Source organism: Drosophila bipectinata, chromosome 2L, assembly GCF_030179905.1.
Source record: "Drosophila bipectinata strain 14024-0381.07 chromosome 2L, DbipHiC1v2, whole genome shotgun sequence".
NCBI lineage: Eukaryota > Metazoa > Arthropoda > Insecta > Diptera > Drosophilidae > Drosophila > Drosophila bipectinata.
The window spans coordinates 17781133-17798844 of NC_091736.1; the positions used below are offsets into that span (position 1 = coordinate 17781133).

The 17712-nt window shown below is 42.6% G+C and overlaps 2 protein-coding genes across 2 annotated transcripts; both read left to right on the forward strand.

The window, feature by feature from the left end:
* Positions 1-276: 276 nt before the first annotated feature.
* beat-IIIb (beaten path IIIb) lies at positions 277-17184 on the forward strand. The gene is given in 7 exon segments (XM_017251875.3): positions 277-431; positions 2793-3330; positions 9709-9917; positions 10637-10772; positions 14996-15258; positions 16232-16382; positions 16672-17184. Coding segments are annotated over 6 exon segments (1188 nt in total). The 5' UTR covers positions 277-431; positions 2793-3266; the 3' UTR covers positions 17037-17184.
* LOC108132443 (trigger factor) lies at positions 9945-10605 on the forward strand. Its single transcript, XM_017251876.3, has one exon. It carries the CDS (start codon positions 10211-10213, stop codon positions 10493-10495), a length of 285 nt encoding a protein of 94 aa, XP_017107365.2. The 5' UTR covers positions 9945-10210; the 3' UTR covers positions 10496-10605.
* Positions 17185-17712: the final 528 nt, after the last annotated feature.

Genomic DNA, 17712 nt, shown 5'->3' on the forward strand with positions numbered 1-17712 from the left:
CACTTTTGAATAAAAAAAAAAGGAAAGAAAACTCATCTTGGTAGAAGTTTTGAATTTTCATCCAATTCATTTTCATCAGTGGCTCTTTTTCGCACTCCCTCCCTCCCACTCGTAGTGGGTTTGACAAATTAAAATGCATAAATTATGAATGAAAGTACCGTTACGTGCGTGACAACCAATCATTTGTTATTATTATGCACGTGGGCCAGCCAGCGAGCTAAAACACCGAAAACATAGTGTGAGAGCAAGTGAGAAGGCAGTCCACAGAGCCACCAGGCAAGAAGCTAACTGGGCTAAAACGGGCCGCACTACCTCCCAAAAAAATAACCGTCCTGCCGGCTGGCAAGGAGCCTTCTCTTCTTTAAAGTTCCACCCAAAAAATAGAGCAGCGAAGAGCAAGGAATCGTCAGGAGCAGAAATAGCAGCAATAAGTGAGTATTATGCTACATACAATTTTCCTCATATTTCTCCGGGGATTTTCTAGCATTCGGGAAATGGTTGTGGGAGCGAAGCTTGAGGTGGGGTTGTGTCCTGCCCACACACACCAGCTCACAAATTGTAACTTAAAGTTTTATTAACTTGGCGCGGACCTCGGGGCCAGTTCAATTTGTGCACACGCCTCAGGTGTCAACATAAATTATTATAATTATGAAATTCTATAGCCCCGGATACGGGCGCACAGCCATTTACAATAAACAACCAAACAGCCAAGGACACAGCTATAGGATAGCCTTAAAGATACTCTATCTAGCACCTACCACAGAAATGGGGCTTAAAAGCTAATATTCCTAAATCAGTTTTGTTTAAGTACTTTATAGCTATAAGTATAAAGACAAAGTCTTTCATATAGAGCCTAAAATATTAGCCATAGCTGTAAGTATAGACACCTTTATTTTCCCCAGAACACACATATATGTATATGAAATTCCCGTACAATGTCAATTAATTTGAGTCGCTGAGCTGGGACACTGCCTGGAATGGCTTTGAATTATGGCCTTTCATTAGTCTCATTTAGTTCAGGGGCTGCCAGAGGCTACAGAGACAGGCTATATATAGGCTATAGCCCACCAGCAGATCGTTAAACTTCTAAACTGGCGCAGAGGTCAGTTACATGGCTGACTGGCCTTTATGGCCTTATCAATCGACACTTAAAACTCAAACATCGCGATAAAAACAGAGACATTTTCGGTCCCATTATTGAGCAACATATTTTAGAATTTCCGGGGCTTCAATTTTGAAATTTATTCCATTGGTCAGGACATTAAAACGGCCGCTGTCTGCCTGCCCGTTTTTATTTATGAGTCATATTTTTTGGCAAGTATTGTGTTCATTCAGCTGCTAGCTTTGAACAATTTATTTGATTATGGACAATAATAATTGTTTGTCAATGAAATTGCAGTGATTTGTGGACAGTAAACGATATTGCTATTCAATTTGCATTCATAGAAATTGAATATTCGATGTCTAAGGTAGCTAGTAGCTGGGCTTTAAGTTCAAGCACTAACATCAAGGGCTATTCAGGGATTCGAGCATACAATGGCACAGTACACACACTTGCCCCACAAAAGTGTAGAGGGCAATGCCAGTCATTCATTCAGCCAGCCAGTCAGTCAGTCATTCAGTCAATTCATGTAGAGACTGCTATAGGCCCCAAGGTTTAGTATCTCTGAGAACATGACCTTTTAGGTAAAAATGCAGATTTAGTGAAGAATTTAAAAAGAAAAGTCGAGGGAAAAAGATGTGACTGACCTGGAACGGTCCAAGTCGCAGCTTAGACCTTGTTTTCCGAATATTTGCATATTTAACAAGCCAGTGCCGTGCTTGCCACATAATTAATTATGCAAAAGACTCGGTTCTGGAGCCAACATCAAGTATACGCAGCGTGTGTGCTCAGGGTCCGTCGCAACTATTTTACATAAGCCACTCACCGTTGTTCGACATGTGACTATGAGTGTGTTTGTGTGTGTGTCTGGCCTATGGATTTCTGTATAAGTGTGCGTGTCTCTGAAAATAGATGACAACAAGGTGCTAAAATTATTCATGGCCTCTAATTACAGGACATGATTTTGGAAAACTTTTGCCCAAAAGCCTTTCACAGATTTCTAGCCCCAAGTGCTTTACTGCTTGCTGCTGCGGCTTTTGCGGCAGTTTTCGGTTTTAATTGATTTTATGCAAATTTAATTCAGCCTACCCTAGAACAATTACACAATCGCAACGATGTTATTGTTAATTTATGCCTTTGCTCAATGATTTTTGAGTTGTCTGTCCCGGAGCTTGGGCTCGGGCTCTGCCCGGGGCCTTTCGGTTGGAAGAGCATTTAAATCACATTAACAGTTATTGGCCATAAATTGTATGATTAATTCAGTTGGCTTATTGTTTCTACTGAGTGTGTATGTCCAAAGACTGTCAAGCAATTCCCAAATAGAAGCCCTAAGGAAATCTAGCCAAGATTCCAGTTCATACTTCAATAATTCACACTAGAAACTACTCAGGTATCTTTAAAAATGTCCTGAAATATTAAAACAGATATTGTCGGGGCTAATAAATAATACGAACTGTAAATAACCGGACACACCCGACCTAGTAGGGATTAAAATAGATCCTGACAGCCATAAATAATACCCACCCAAAGTCGTATCAAAAATAGAAGCCCAATGATTGATGTGTTGTCCCCGAATACGTAATCAAATTATTACGTGAATCAACATCAGAGACCATTGCTTACGGTTCGGGATTAATCCCAAAACAAAACACTTTAAAGCTAAACCTTTCCTGTTTTCTTGTCTTTTCAGAGTCTTGTTTCAATTAAGTTTGGTGCGTAAGATAGAGAAAAAGTAGAAACCGGAAGCCAAACTCGACTGGAAGAAAAGAAATTGGGAGGCAAACACAAATAGACAAAGTACAGGCAGGATATAGCATGTAAATGCGACTGCCTACACACGTATTGTCCTGTGGATGTGTCTGCTTAATAGGAAAAGCAAATAGCAACGAGCTCATGGAAAATAAATATAAATAAGCCAACGCCAACAACAATAGCTAGCTGGAATAAGCGACAAGGAAAGCAATTGGTTGACGCTTTCCCTCGTTGGCGGTCAAGGAAAATTTATTGCATTGCACAAATGAGACAAGGAGAAAACGCAAACGAAGCAAAGGCAAACATGGACAAGAAAAATAACCAAAATTTGAGCAACAAATTGAAAAATTAAAGTTTCGCAGCAAGGAAACTTTTGGTGGAAAAACTCTAGACATAAATCAAGTGTCCCAGTATGGATTCGGGACACAGAAGATATTCGCTCGCCTATGGCATAGTGGCATGTCTGCTGCTCCTCGGTAAGATAAAAGTCAAAACTTTTCATTAACCCGAAAATATACACAACTTTCGCTGCCTCCGAATATAATTCATACGCCATGTGGTCCCGCTCGGAGATAACTCATTGAAAATTCATTCAATAATCGATAGACGGGGGCTTGGCCCACAGAGTTGATAAAGTCAGGAGCCAAAGTCGGGGCTGTCAGTTCAGGGGGATAAGTCTTGGGCGTTTTGGGCTGTAAGGACCTCTCGCTAAGGCATTAATAAACAAGTTTGCCACTGCCTCAGCCTCGGCTGCCTCTTGTTATTTATTTTTAATTAAGTTCAACAAACTGCTGAGCAGAAACTAAACAAAATTAACTGGCAAACAAGCGAAAGTCGCGGCTAACCGCGATAGGGAGATAGAGCCTTTCAAGGATAACTTTGAAGCAGAAGGGGAGGGCGAGGATTTAGATGGTGTCTTGCAAAAGACTCCAAAGGCAACCCCAAGCAAACAAACACAATTAATCGAAAATTAGTCACAAATAGTATTTCAATTTCATACTTCCGTTCCATTTGCTTTAGTATTTATTCCGGTTGAGTTGCTTTAATTCCGACCTATTATAAACGCCAAACTTGATCCCAAATAAAAACTTGGCCTGCCTCCTAACACTATTTATAATTGTTATTGGAGATAGAATTAATTGCCATTAATTTGAGCCTTTAATGTCGAGTGAGAAGTGAGGCGTAAACAGAATTCAATTAATTGCACATCTTTCATTAGCGGAAACCGTAATTAATATATTTTATTAATATTAATTTTTTGTTCGGGCCGACCACAGAAACCTTCAACTTAATTAGTCTGATTGCCTGGCGGAGAAATAAAATAGGAAACAGTGCGAAACTTGCCTGATGCCGCTTGCCGCATTTAATTAAATAAATAAACATGCTCAAGTTTTTTGCCATTTCCGTTTCCGCTTCTGGCCCCGCTTCCTTTTGCGGCAGAGTTGTCAAAGCAAAAAGTTTCTGTGGCAGATCTGTGTTTACTATTTAACTAGCAGTGGTACCTACCAAACCTCGTTATATTTCCACGCTCAATTGCGAAGGAGACGGCGGAATAATAATAATGACTGACAAATACAATTTCTGTCTGGGGTCTGGAGTCTAGACAAACGAGGGAACAGAAAAATGATTATTATTTGCTGGCACTTAGCCGTCTTGGACTCTAGTTTGGGGTTCGCTGCCTGAATTATAGATAGAAATCTTATTTTCCTATTATGAGGTCACGTACACATGCCCCACACACAGTCGCACATACAGTCGCAGAACACAGTCCCTTTCACATTCGTAGAGCAACAAATAATGAAATTAAGTTAACGTGGCGCACACTTTTGGCCAAATTGTAACTAACAAAGAGCCAGCACCGATGTCCAGGGGAAGTACACATTTATTGGCAGCACATGAAACTAATGTTGAGCGACACGCACTTCGTTCGACGCCCCCCTTTCGGATCGCCACCTCTGTGCAGTTAATGAAAGTTCCCTGCGAAGGCAAACACTTGAAGCTTCATCGAGTGGAGTTTATTAAAGATTTTCGCCGGCTTTTAGGGCATCATAAATACCAATAAGTAATATTAAGTGCCTTTGCTGGCGATTAGGCTGGGTTAAGGGCCCATTGAGTTGGCCCGCAAGTTGGTAGGTGCGAACAGATTGCGGGATTCCGAGAGGGCTTATGTAAACAAGTCTAAGAGGCCTTCACTCATCAACTGGAGAGATGAATAAGGATTTCAGGACAGACCGTCTTTACTTATGAATTAATAATTCATTCAAAATATTCCATATTCTCTATCGGAAATTCCATTAATAATAATGCGTTAAAATTGACGTTTTAGTTTTAATCGAATTAATTGATTCCATCTGGGTGTTGGGTTGGGCTTAAGGGGGGAAATCTTGTTATCAAGTCATGTCTTTGACGTCACCCCAATTGACAGGCGAAGTGAATTTTAATTATGTTATTACAGCTGCTCCTCTGTGTGTAGCAATTTAATTGATATTCTAATTAAAGAAAATACTTTTGAGGCGAAATTAGTTGAATTTGACTGATGGCCTGATTAAATTTCCCCCATTTGTCACTCCCAGCGATAATTACAGAGAATAATACAAGTCTCTGGGAGAATTCCAAATGTCATAACATGCTCCCATGGATCACATTCAGATAATCAATCATCTTGAAAAGTTCAAAGGCCGATTGTCACATAAATATTGCCACAAAGTTCCGGGCAATATCAAAAATATGTAGAACTTTGCGATTTTGTGGCAACTGCGATTAACCAGCTCACAAGAAACTGTCTCAATGGGCCCGATCGATTATTGCCAAGTCGCCCTTTTTTCAGACCCAACCAGACTCTCATCTTTCCTCCTACTTTATGGCATATTTTTTGTTTCTTCAGTTCAGTTTTTTCCTCTTTGCGAAATATGCAAATGAAAGTGCGCCTGCAATGCAGCAAAAACAGAACTGAACTGAGCTGAGCTGACAACTGGGAGCTGTTGGCTGTTTTGTGGGCCAAACGGGCGGAGTGGCAGGACTTTCTGGGCAGACGTGCTCCCGTTTTGCGGCTGCAATGACAACGAACAGGACAACTCGTGATGCACTCCCTGTCAGAGGAGATACTCTAACAGGACACTGACACTTGAATTTGAGGGGCACTGCTAATTGCAGAATCTTAAAAGACATGGATATATTTTATTAAAATATCATCCATAGATGGATTGTTAAATTCTTGTTACTTTTCCCCGAGACTGCAACGAGGACAGGCACTCCCAAATGGACCGAAGGACCCCTAGACTGTCAGACACAATGGAGGCGACTAGGCTTCTGGGGGAGCAACTTCCGCCTCTGATTGCAGATTAAGCACGTTCTAGGCGTCTGCCTGGGGCGTGGACGGGGTTGGCATGGCAGGCGGGGCCAAGGGGTCACTGGGATTGATGCGTATTGATGCTGCTGGCGTCTGCGAAACATCCAGCAGAGAAGAAAAACCTTCTTATTTGCTCAAGGCTTGGCATCCGGTCTAAAGTCCTTCCTCCACTCGCTTTCCCCATTTTTTTTCTGTGCTTCCCCTAAGAGCCCATGAGTAAGCTCTCCAACTGAGCCGCATCATAATTTCCTTGTACACCCTGCCCCCTCCTGGCGTGGTCTGTCTGGCAAAAATTTGCATTGCAGTGAAGCCTTGGCAAAAGCCATAAATTCTTGGCCACCCCGCTCCTACACAACCCCTGGCAAGTGAGCCAGTCAGCCCGTCAGCCGCTTTTGTAGCCCGTTTTTCCAATGAGTTTTCAATGGACTCTAATAAAATTAATTGCATTTTGCATTTGCCTGTCGAGCTATATTGATCGTGGGGGAGCCAGGCGGAGAGTCCTGCGGGCTGAGCTGGGCTGAGCTCATGTGACAGTCAGATTTGGATTCGAAATTGCAATTGCTCTGTCAAGGATTCTCGGGCTCTGGGCCCGTTAGCCAGGATGGCAGGATGTCGGGGGGAAAAGGAGCTCTGAGATTGAGAAATACTGTTTGCATTGTGTAACTAATCCAGTTGGGTAAGCTACTGCCTTTGTCAGGCTGTTTCCAAATGGGTTTTCCGGACAAATATGATTTTTCCGATTATTTCTTTTCGAAAAAGGCATACATCTCTAATTGATTGAAGTAAAGGGCTTACCCTACGATATATTTAAATATTTTATCCGACTGGAAATGGTCTGAAAATAAGCATAAACTTTGAAAATGTTCATTAGTTGTTTATGGAAGAGGCGAACCCCTTGACGGTTTATTAAGATGGCTGGAACACCATTGCTCACCCCATTAAAAAGCCATAATGATATGCAAAGCTAAACTTTGCTCGGCAAACTTCTGCATTTGACACCAGGACCGGGCTCGGCTCCTCCCGCTCTTCTCTTAGCCATTGAATTAGATTTCTAGCCCAACTAACCCCAAAAAGAAACTCATTTTTCCGAGAAACGGGGGGAGAGTGCGAACGATGAAGGCGGCAAACTTTTGTCTGCGACTGACATTTGTTGCCCTCGGGCGGCAAATGAAATCATTTAAAAATCAACAATAATTAAGTAGCAAACTTTGGTCCGTGGCAGCCAGTCAGCAATTTGTTTTAAGGTAGGGCTCTCCGCAAAACCAAAGTCACTCGAGGAATCCACTCTCGACCATAACTATGACGGTTACACGACATCAAATGGAAAACTTTCTATTTTGGCACTTTCTGGCATTGGCTCTTCTTAATTAAGCTCAGGTTTAGATGACAAAACTTTGCAATTTCTGGCTTATTAATTAGCGGCCCGGAGGGTGAGGTACTCGACATTTCTCTGAAAAGGACCTCTTTTCAACGCATTGAGGAAAGAAATTGAAATTTAATCAGACATAGTTTTAAATGAATATATTAAAGCTGTCCCAGCTCCTTCTGATTGTGGCCCTGAGGTGTTACTTAAAAATTCTCTTTTCTTACTCCGCTTAGAAAAATATCCTTAAAAAGGAGTCTTCACGGGAACTGGGGACTGAAGACTTTTGTTTGGCGGAAGCCTTTTGGCAACGCACTTTGTGTTTGTCTTCCGCCAACGAGCCCGGCGCTGGAGAGTGGAAAATGCTAAATTATACTTAAGCCACACACTCCTACACAACACAAACAAACAAAATACATTCCACAAAGTGTCCGCCAAAGCGGAGCCACGCACCGGCCGGAATAAAAAGGACTCAAACGACGCCGCCTCGGCTGCCGCAAAGCGGAAATGCACTCAAAAGGAGCAAAGCCCAGGGAGGGCCAAGCAACGCCCACTACCGCCCACCTGGTTCCACTCCCATTTCCGCTGGGCCCCGCTCCGCCATCTAGGACACCGTCATCAGCCTCGTCATCGACTTCAATGGCGGCGGTGCTTCTTTTTGCTGCCTTTGTGCATTGTGCTTTCAATTTGTTTGTTGGTTGGTTTGTTTGTCGCTTCGGTGGCTGGCGGGTTGAACAGAAAAGTAAGGAAAAAGCTTAAATACATAGTCGAAGTTGTAGCTACCCAGCAGTCAGTGAAGTATCTTAGATGGCCAGTCTAAGTCTGTACTTCCAGAAATTGTGAACTCATGCCATTTAGGAAATATTATACTTAATTCTAAAATAAATAAAAGCTGTATTATGAGAGCTAAGCCCACTCTGTGAGAAACTCTCTTTATTACTATGCCAAACCTACAACTTCCTCCAAATAGCCCCCTCAAAAACTTTGTCAAAAATATGCAAAACCAAATATAGCTCCAAAATAAAGGGCCTCCTTATAGTATTATTATAAAGTGCCTGTATTTCGGACCTATTAATAGTCATCCTCATTTTTCATTTCCTATTTCCATAGCCCACACACCACTTTAGGTGTATTTTTAAAAGGTTTTCTTTAACTTGCCATGAACCTGTCCAAAAATAAACGCGCCGAAGGTCTGAAGGACTTAATGAGATGGACTTTGGGATGGAAAAGTGGGGGATTGATTTCAATTTCATGTGGCTTTGCTTCTATTTCTGACATGACATTCGTTTGTCACTCTAATGCACCATAATTGTGTTAACTAATCAGGAAATTACGAAATGTCTGGACTCGGCTTGAATAATAAAGGGCTCAAATACTAGACTAACCATTAATTTGGACTTTTATGACGCAAGACTAAGCCTCAAAAGTCAACATAGGGACTTAGTTAGTGTCCATTATAGGTTTGTTTGAGTGACACGGCCTTTAAGAGAGAGCCTAGGATTCTTGGAAATTAAAGCCCTTCTTGCCACAAAAACGAGTCATAACTGGCAATTGAAATTTCCCAAATGACTTCTAACTCGCTCACGGATTGGCCCAGTTTTGGCCAAGAGCTGCTCATTTCGGGCCTTGTAATATTAATTTCATATCTCGATTTGCCTGACCCAAATTGCCCTTCCAGTTACCAGGGCCTACACAGTTTTCGTCTTTGTCTTGGGCCGTTAAATAAGTTGCCAACTTTTCATTTCACTACGGCATTGTGTACTGTGAGTTATATTCCCCATCCAGCACCCGGGGAGCATCTTTTCCTAAGAAAATTCTCCAACCAGGCCACGTTCCTCAAGTTAGTCGCGTTCACCTCCCCGCGAGGGCCACCCCTTCCCGGCCATTGTGTTGCCAAAACAAAAGCGCATTGTTCTAGTCCCAAGAACGGGGGAGTGGGGGCAGGAGGAACCTGCCTCCTTCGATTTCCTTGACTTTTATGCACTTGCTGCAAGTTATTTATGTCCTGCCACTGGCATTGAAACCGCGAACACGACGAACACGGCTCTAACAGCTAGCAGCTAAGGGCTTATTAAAGCGCCACTCAGTCTCACTCGGTCCCTGGCTGACAAAATCTCTAACAACACATCCACGTATTTGCAGAAACCGCCGAATGCCTGACAATGACCGAAATCAAAATCCCCAAGCATATAATGCGGCACGAGGACGCGGTGCTCGGCTGTAAGTTTGATCTCGACGGGGAGTCCCTCTACTCGGTGAAGTGGTACAAGGACGGATTCGAGTTCTACCGCTACGTTCCGAGAGACATGCCGCCGGGGCAGGTCTTCCCACTCCCAGGAGTCGACGTTGAGGTAAGAGATACTACTTTTACTATTTTCCCATCAAGTCTTCCTTCAAAAACACATCATATGTGGGTCTAGGAAGTTAATTAGTTTCGTGATTTTGGGCCTGAGGGACGATGAGCAGCCGGAAGTCTAAGTAATTGCAGTCACTGGAGGAGTCAGTGCTGCCGATCGACCAGGAGGACACTGTCCGAGTGATCGCCGAGCATATTCGTCAGCCCCAAACGGATCTCTTCGAGCAAAGCCGGCTTCAGGGCAGTATCAAGGATGTGAACCTAAGTGTCCTGCATCTGGAGGATGCAATGAAGTTTAGGGATACCATGAAGAGCTTCCAGGTCTCGCCCACTGCCGAGAGCCTCGACGAAGTAATGCCCGTCAAGAACAAGGACCTCGATGAGATGTTGGAATTGTTGGTCGATGATGAGGACGAGGACGATGAAGAGGAGGATGACGACTTCGATGAGGATGACGATGATGAGGACGGTGGTGGAGATGATGACGATGACGAACAAGATGATGTGGAAGAGGTCTCAAACATGCCCCACATCCTCAGGAACTGGCTGGATCGCTTTAAAAATTCCAAGTAAAGGATCTATCTAGGGAAAAGTTTTAGAAAAATTATATTCCTTAAATCTGTTGTATATCCAGAATATCTTTAGACTTTAAAATAAATCAAGCTTTGACTTAGTGACCTCCATTATTCGTTTTTTGTTTCGATTTCTTTCCAGCTACAAAACTCAACGGAATACGCCGTTGTCCTGCGCTCTGTGAGCCTTCAGTCCACTGGCCGATATCGCTGCGAAGTGTCCGGCGAGGCGCCTTCGTTCCAGACAGTTTCCGGTCACGAGGACATGATTGTTGTGGGTAAGTGAAAGTGGGTAACAAAAAGCATGCACAAAAAATGTTGACTGGGACACGAAAAAAGGCCAAAGTTGCAGCCATAACAGCTGGTTTTTGGTCAATAAACTGTGAAGGATTTAAGAATAAGTCTGAATATTTTTATTTTTCAACTATAAGATACCCGATACTTTTAAGGATTGTGGTATCTATTTTAAGAATTTATTTGTTAATAATACTTTTGCTTATTTCGTACCTCCAGTTGGCATCACTAGTGCAGAACTGGAACCAGCATAAAAGCGCCAAGATTAATTGCACCAAACGGACTAAGCGACGAAAAGTAATCTGTTTCGGTGGGGTGTCTCTGTCTGTGGCGCAGCCCGTCTCTTTCCGTCATTTGGCGCCCGTCTTCTCCTTCTCTTTCTCCCACTTTCTCTTGGCCTGTCTCTTTCTGGTACATGTATAAAATATTTCACATTTATTTAGTTTATGCCTGGCATTGTTTCTCGCTGCGATTTACAAATTCTCGAGCAGAAAACCTGTGCCAAAAAAGCCGTCGGGCAGAGGGCGGCGAGAGTGAGACACCAGTCAGGCGTAAGAAAGAGACAGGGACAGGGGGAAAAAAGAAAGGGGGAGCGAAATGGCCATCCTTTTTCCGGGCAGCTGTGTGTGTTGTTTGTATTGTATTTCCACTGGCAAATTGCCCATGTACGTGATGCAATTCTGTTGCTCACTTACAGCTCGGGTTTTCTTCTCGGCTATGGAGACTTTCTCTCTCTGTCGCTATGGCCGCCTCCCGTCTCTTTCACTCGCTGGGCTGCAACTTAATTTGAAATTTTTGCGCAATCCAACAAAACATGGCGCAAAAATATGACCAAGAGCAGTGTGAAAAACTGCTGCGGAGGAAAACTTAGGATAAACGTGTTTAATAACGGAGGGGCAGGAAGGATTGGAGGATCCAAGGAAAACAGGGAACCATAAAGTATATTTTAAGAATTTAATATGTCTTGAAATATCTTACTCCAGGCATCTATAGACAACCATGCTGGTCGTAGCATATTTTGTTGTTAAAAAAATTGCAAAAATATTTGTCTCAGGATTTTAATTCAGTATTGTGAGAAATCTATCCAGAAATTTTTTAAGGCACTCCGCTTGAGAATCGGATGAGAATTGGAAAAGATATGCTCATCACAGTGGACCCTATAGGAAATAACCCCATTTTCAAGGGATCCCATCACGAAAAATGGACACAAAATTTAAAAAATATTTTGACTCAGGATTTTAATGCAGAATGGTGGAGAATCGATCCAGAAATCGTTAAAGGTACTCCGCTTGAGAATCGGATGACAATTGGAAAAGATATGGCCATCACAGTGGACCCTATAGGAAATAACCCCATTTTCAAGGGATCCCATCAGGAAAAATGGAAAAAAAATTTAAAAAATATTTTGTCTCAGGAATTTGATGTATAATGGTGGCGAATCGATCCAGAAATCGTTTAAGGTACTCCGCTTGAGAATCGGATGAGAATTGTAAAAGATATGGCCATCACAGTGACCCTATAGGGGAAAACCCCATTTTCAAGGGATCCCATCAGGAAAAATGGACCAAAAATCTAAAAAATATTTTGTCTCAGGATTTTGATGTATAATGGTGGCGAATCGATCCAGAAATCGTTTAAGGTACTCCGCTTGAGAATCGGATGAGAATTGGAAAAGATATGGCCATCACAGTGGACCCTATAGGGGAAACCCCCATTTTCAAGGGATCCCATCAGGAAAAATGGACAAAAAATTTAAAAAATATTTTGTCTCAGGATTTTGATGCAGAATGTTGGCGAATCGATTCAGAAATCGTTTAAGGTATCCCGCTTAATAATCGGATAAGAATTGGGGAAGTTATAACCATCACTGATGCCACACAGATAGAATCCATATTCGACCGAAATACTTCCCCAAAAATGATTTTTATCGAAAACATTATTCGGCGCAATTATGTAGGCCAGGCCAATTTCAGCTTTATTTGCGCTGCAGGGACGGGGTGGTAATCAAAACTGGTATATCGCATAATTAGGCTAACTAAATATTTCCTCGGATGGGGAACGGAAAGTCAACGCAACACACACTTCCGCCTTCAGTTGGAAATTACTCAATTAGGCTGAGACTTTAATAGGGAAAAATGCTCAGTTCGACGATGCTCGGCTCGGAAGTAAGCGGATTAAATCTGAAGCATAATGACTATGACGATTTGCGGATCAATAAACCTAATGAATTCCCGCGCCGCAAAAAAGAGCAGAGCCCGACAGGTGCCAGTGCCATTAAAGGACAAGCGAAGAGTTGGCCTGACAAGCCAGATGTACTAGGAGATATGGCGATGCGATGGCTTTAACTGACATTTGAATTAAGGATATATATTTAAATTAATACCCAGGACCTCCCTGCCCCGGTGGCAGGCATAATTGAATGCAATTACAGGGGCCGGTCTAACCGATGAGCAGCAAATGGGTTCGACCCAGTTCCTTAGATTAGACGGCTTTGAACGACAAAGCGATAATTGCAGTGTATGCGCGGAAATTGAAAATGGCAATAGGAGGTGGAGAGTGGGAGGAAATGGCCGGGAAATGGGCGGAAAGTAATGTCAACCGGCGCAGTTGCATATGATGGGTGCATCCGGCTGGGAAAATTGGTTCAACGTAATCCCTGCGAGAAATGCGCGGCCTGCTTGCACGTGCGGAAAAAGTTTTCGACTAGAAATTGAAATCATGGTCTAAAATAAACAATATTTAATATTGCTTCTAAAAATATCATCCAGACATAGATGCTAGATTATCTCCTATCATCATTTTCGAGAATTCCTTCGGCTCCCATTGATTACCACGACCTCTCTCAGGGCCAAAAATAAATGGATAGTATCAGGGCCATCAGGGTCGAAGATCCCCCAAACCAGAGTCTATGCCAAAGTTTAGCAACTCGTTTCTTTTCAATCAATTGCGGCCCTTTGACCCTTTTGTGCGGCAGAGCCATTAAGGTGAAAAATTGTTAGTTTATTTAGGCATCCGATTTACTTAGATATTTGTTTCAGTTGCTCAATTGAATCCATTGTTCGGTCGAGGTCCGGGTTCTGGTCTGGTCCCGGCGAAGGACAAAGGACGTAGGACGGCCCACGCAGAAGCAACTGGGCCCAAGTTGATCCCTTGGAGGCAAACAAAGCCGGACAAGAATAAAAATGCCCGACAATTATTACCAATTGGTACTAAGCCTGGCCATAATAGAGAGTGTAGGCCCCAAACGACAAGAGAAAAATATGTTGAGTATTTTGACAAATATTAAAGGAAATACAGTCCTCCCACACGGAGGTCAACAGCTTCATCGACGTCATTAAAGTAAGACTTTAATTTTGTACAAAAAAATGGGCAGAAGAGCCTTTCCCATGGCCAAGTTTTTGGCCAGTTATTGCCATTATTAAGTGGCAGTCGAAAGTGCTGGAGAAGTATCCTTTTGTGCCATAAACGTTAAAGTTTTTCTTCGCTTTCGGAAAACATTTCATCAGTGCGAAACTATCGATTATGTTTAATTGAAGTTTCGCTTTAGTTTTTGTTCGATTTTGCCAGTTGTTGACCCAATTGGCAGACAGCCAGGTCTCCGTCCCCCAGCTGGACAAGCACACACTGACCCACAAAAAGCAAACAACAAATGCAACATCGCACAAAAATTGTGCAGCTAGGAGATGCCTCCGACATTCTTCAATATTTATTATGATTCTATTTTTGTTTAAGCTTAAATAGATTGCATTGTTCATTTTGTTGTTGATCGGAATCGATTTAATTGCCCAACTGACGGCCTGCCAGCCAGCTAATGGCAGTGGAATACAATTTTTGGCTAAGCTCTGGCCAACCGAATTAACCATCAATCTTGTTTTGTGGCCGAAAAATAACTTTATTTGGGAATGGCAATGCAATTATCCAATCCTGAAGCGACATATTTCTTGTTTTGTGGTTTAATTGCCAAAATAATAGTGAATTTATTGTTTTTAGCATTATTATGAAATATATATGGGACTTGCTGAATACTTTTTTATAAATTTAATTAGCAAGGAAATACGAAAATTAACGTTCATATTTTGTTTAAATTTATTCAATAGCTTAAGACCTCAAACCTCCTCAGTTATACCCTAGTTCCTATACCCCCATTCAGTATTGGCCATTCAGCTAACCCTTAATTGCCACTTCTTGTGCTCTCGGCCAATTGCAGTGACACCGAAGCACGGACCACAAATCACGGGCGGACAGCCCCGCTACCAAATTGGCGACATGGTGCGCGTCAATTGCACCTCGGCGGCCTCGAAGCCGGTCTGCCACCTCAGCTGGCAGATAAACGGGATGCACGCCAACCGCTCCCTGCTCCGGCCATACGAACCGCTGGTGGTGGGCCGGGAGGGCCTGGAGGTGGCCCGGTTGGGGCTGGAGTTCCGGGTGAGAGGATGACATTTCAAGCACGGCGACATGAAGTTAAAGGTAAGCTAATGAACTTTGAACTATGGGGAATGGAAATATATTTTTAATAAAATTGCTTTCATTGGTTTCTCTCGAAAGTGCATATTTTTTTACCTTTTGAGATCTTTGCCCCCTTATTACCGCTGTATATAATCAGCTTATACCACCCGGATAGGTCATGAAAATTGATACAGTCATACATCCAATATCCACATCCCATACATATTTGCCAGCGTTCTGTTGCTCTGATTCAATTTGCGACAACATAACATGGCAGCTCATGTTGATTATTATCCATTCGGACCCAGTTGGCCGGCCCCCCACCTTTCCACTGACCACTCGTTCCACAGGACCACCAATGAACCGCCCAGTCCCCCAACCACCCAGCCACCCGCACCACTGCGAGTGCAAATGTATGTTGAACAAGCCACAAAATTTCATGAGGACGCTTGGTGGGGTTGCGGAGTAACGTGTGACGTGGCCAGTGGTGGGAACAGTGGCTATCATAGATATGTAGTTAAAAAATAGCCAGGATTTAATATGAATATTTAAAAAAGTAAAAATCATGAAACCATTCAAAAACCATCATTGTCAAAAGTTTTTATTTCCGAAAATCTCATTCATCTGGAGGATGAATATGAATCCCTTCATTCCACTGTTTCGATGAGCATTGGCGGCCACCTTGTGGGTCACTGTCCGTTTGCATATGTGGTGACCGTGGGTGTGGGCTGTGTGGGTGTGAGTGTGCATACATATTTGTGTGTGTCCTGCGGAGATGTATGCCGGTCATTTTTGGGTTACTTGCCGTGCGGGAGGAGTTAATGAAAGCATAAAACTTTTACTGCGCCGTCAAGAGAATGGCCAATCCTTTCTCCCCTGTCACTGCCCCACAAATTTATCAATGTACACAGATTTGATGAAAGTTTTCTTCCCTCCCGCCCCTCTTTTCTGATTCAACGTGCATTTCGTGGCCATAATCCTGACTGAATTGCAGTGTGTCGCCAAAATCTCCTCCGTGTACTGGCAGAGCAACGAGGAGAGTGTGGAGAGTGACAAGCACCAGAGGATTCCGGTCCTGGAGTCCCGGGAGACGGTCATGTCCAAGTCCCGTCAGTCGCTCGACAAGGCTCAGTCCACGCTGGAAGGTGAGTGATCATCAATCATCGTTTAGCTTTGGTTAGTTAAGATACACTTGAAGGAAAAGGTGTATTATTTCCAGGAATTTTATATTCTATTGTTTTTTTGTAACTAAAAATGATAATTAAAACGTTCTCCAAGTCTTCTAGTTAATTAAAAAACTATTATCAATTTGAAATTATTTAGTTCTTTTATGTCTTCCGAAAGAGCATTAGCAACAGTTGCTTTTATAAAACTTCTCCCGGCTGTGTCCATCCATCTAACCTGCTCCTCCTCTATTTTTGCCCCACAAACCAGACAAACAGCTGAAGAAGAGCCGACGTCCTGCAGCAGCCACCTCTTCAGCGACAGCAGCAGCAGCCGCCGCCGCAGCAGCGGCCTCCAGTGCAGCAGTATCAACTATGGCGCCATCAGGGGCGATCTGGGGCTCATCTGTACCCTGGTCACGCATATTAGCTTCCAAATCAATTGCACGCATTTCCCTCTACGCACTGCCAGTCTTAATAGCATTTCTGTGTAGCTTTCGACCTCCCGTCGCTGGGAGTTGCTGTCAAAGGCGAGGCAATACCAACAGCAACAGCCACATCAGCAACAGCAACATCGGCATCAGAAAGACAAACAGCAGCCAATTAAGCTGCGAGTCAGCTGCCCAGCGAAGATAACAATTAACCGAGAAGAACGGCCCAAACAGCCTTTTCATCAGAAGAGGCAAATATTATTAGGTTCCACTGTAAATATTTTTGGAGTTTTCGGTCACATCAAGTATACGCCGCGTAGGCGGCCAACATCAACTAAATTGTGTACATATCCATATGCGATGTATTTTCATTATAAAATAATTATTATAATTAGTGAAGCATTGAAATGTCGTTGTTCCTCTTTGGGCTTTTTTGCTTGTCGTTCTTAGGAAGAAATGCTCAAAGTTGTTGGCTAAGTAACCCAAAAAAGTTAAGCTTAAATGTGTAAAATAAGAAAAACCATCTAATAGCCAAAGATCTAGTTCTTAAGAACATAAAATAAGAATAAGATTCTTAATGTATTTAAAGGCTAAGGGCAAAAATTATTAAAACTAGTTGAATATTGGTAGAAAAGTAAGGCGGTTAGGTGTAATAACTTGATTTTAATCGGTCCTACGGGACTTATTTTAATTTAGTAATTTAAAATGTTTTCTTTCTCAGGGTTCTGAAAGCCATTCGATTTTGTTAATATTCTAAGTTATTTATGTATATAATCATTAATGTTCGTTTTTTTCACTACCCACCTTAGCTTAACTTATTTATCGAAGAAACCTGGCATATCGGATACACTTTTTATGAGAAAACACAGCATCCCGAAATT

What these genes read in the sequence shown, in the direction of transcription:
- LOC108132443 (XM_017251876.3), top strand. Translation starts at nt 10,211, where the DNA reads ATGAAGTTTAGGGATACCATGAAGAGCTTCCAGGTCTCGCCCACTGCC.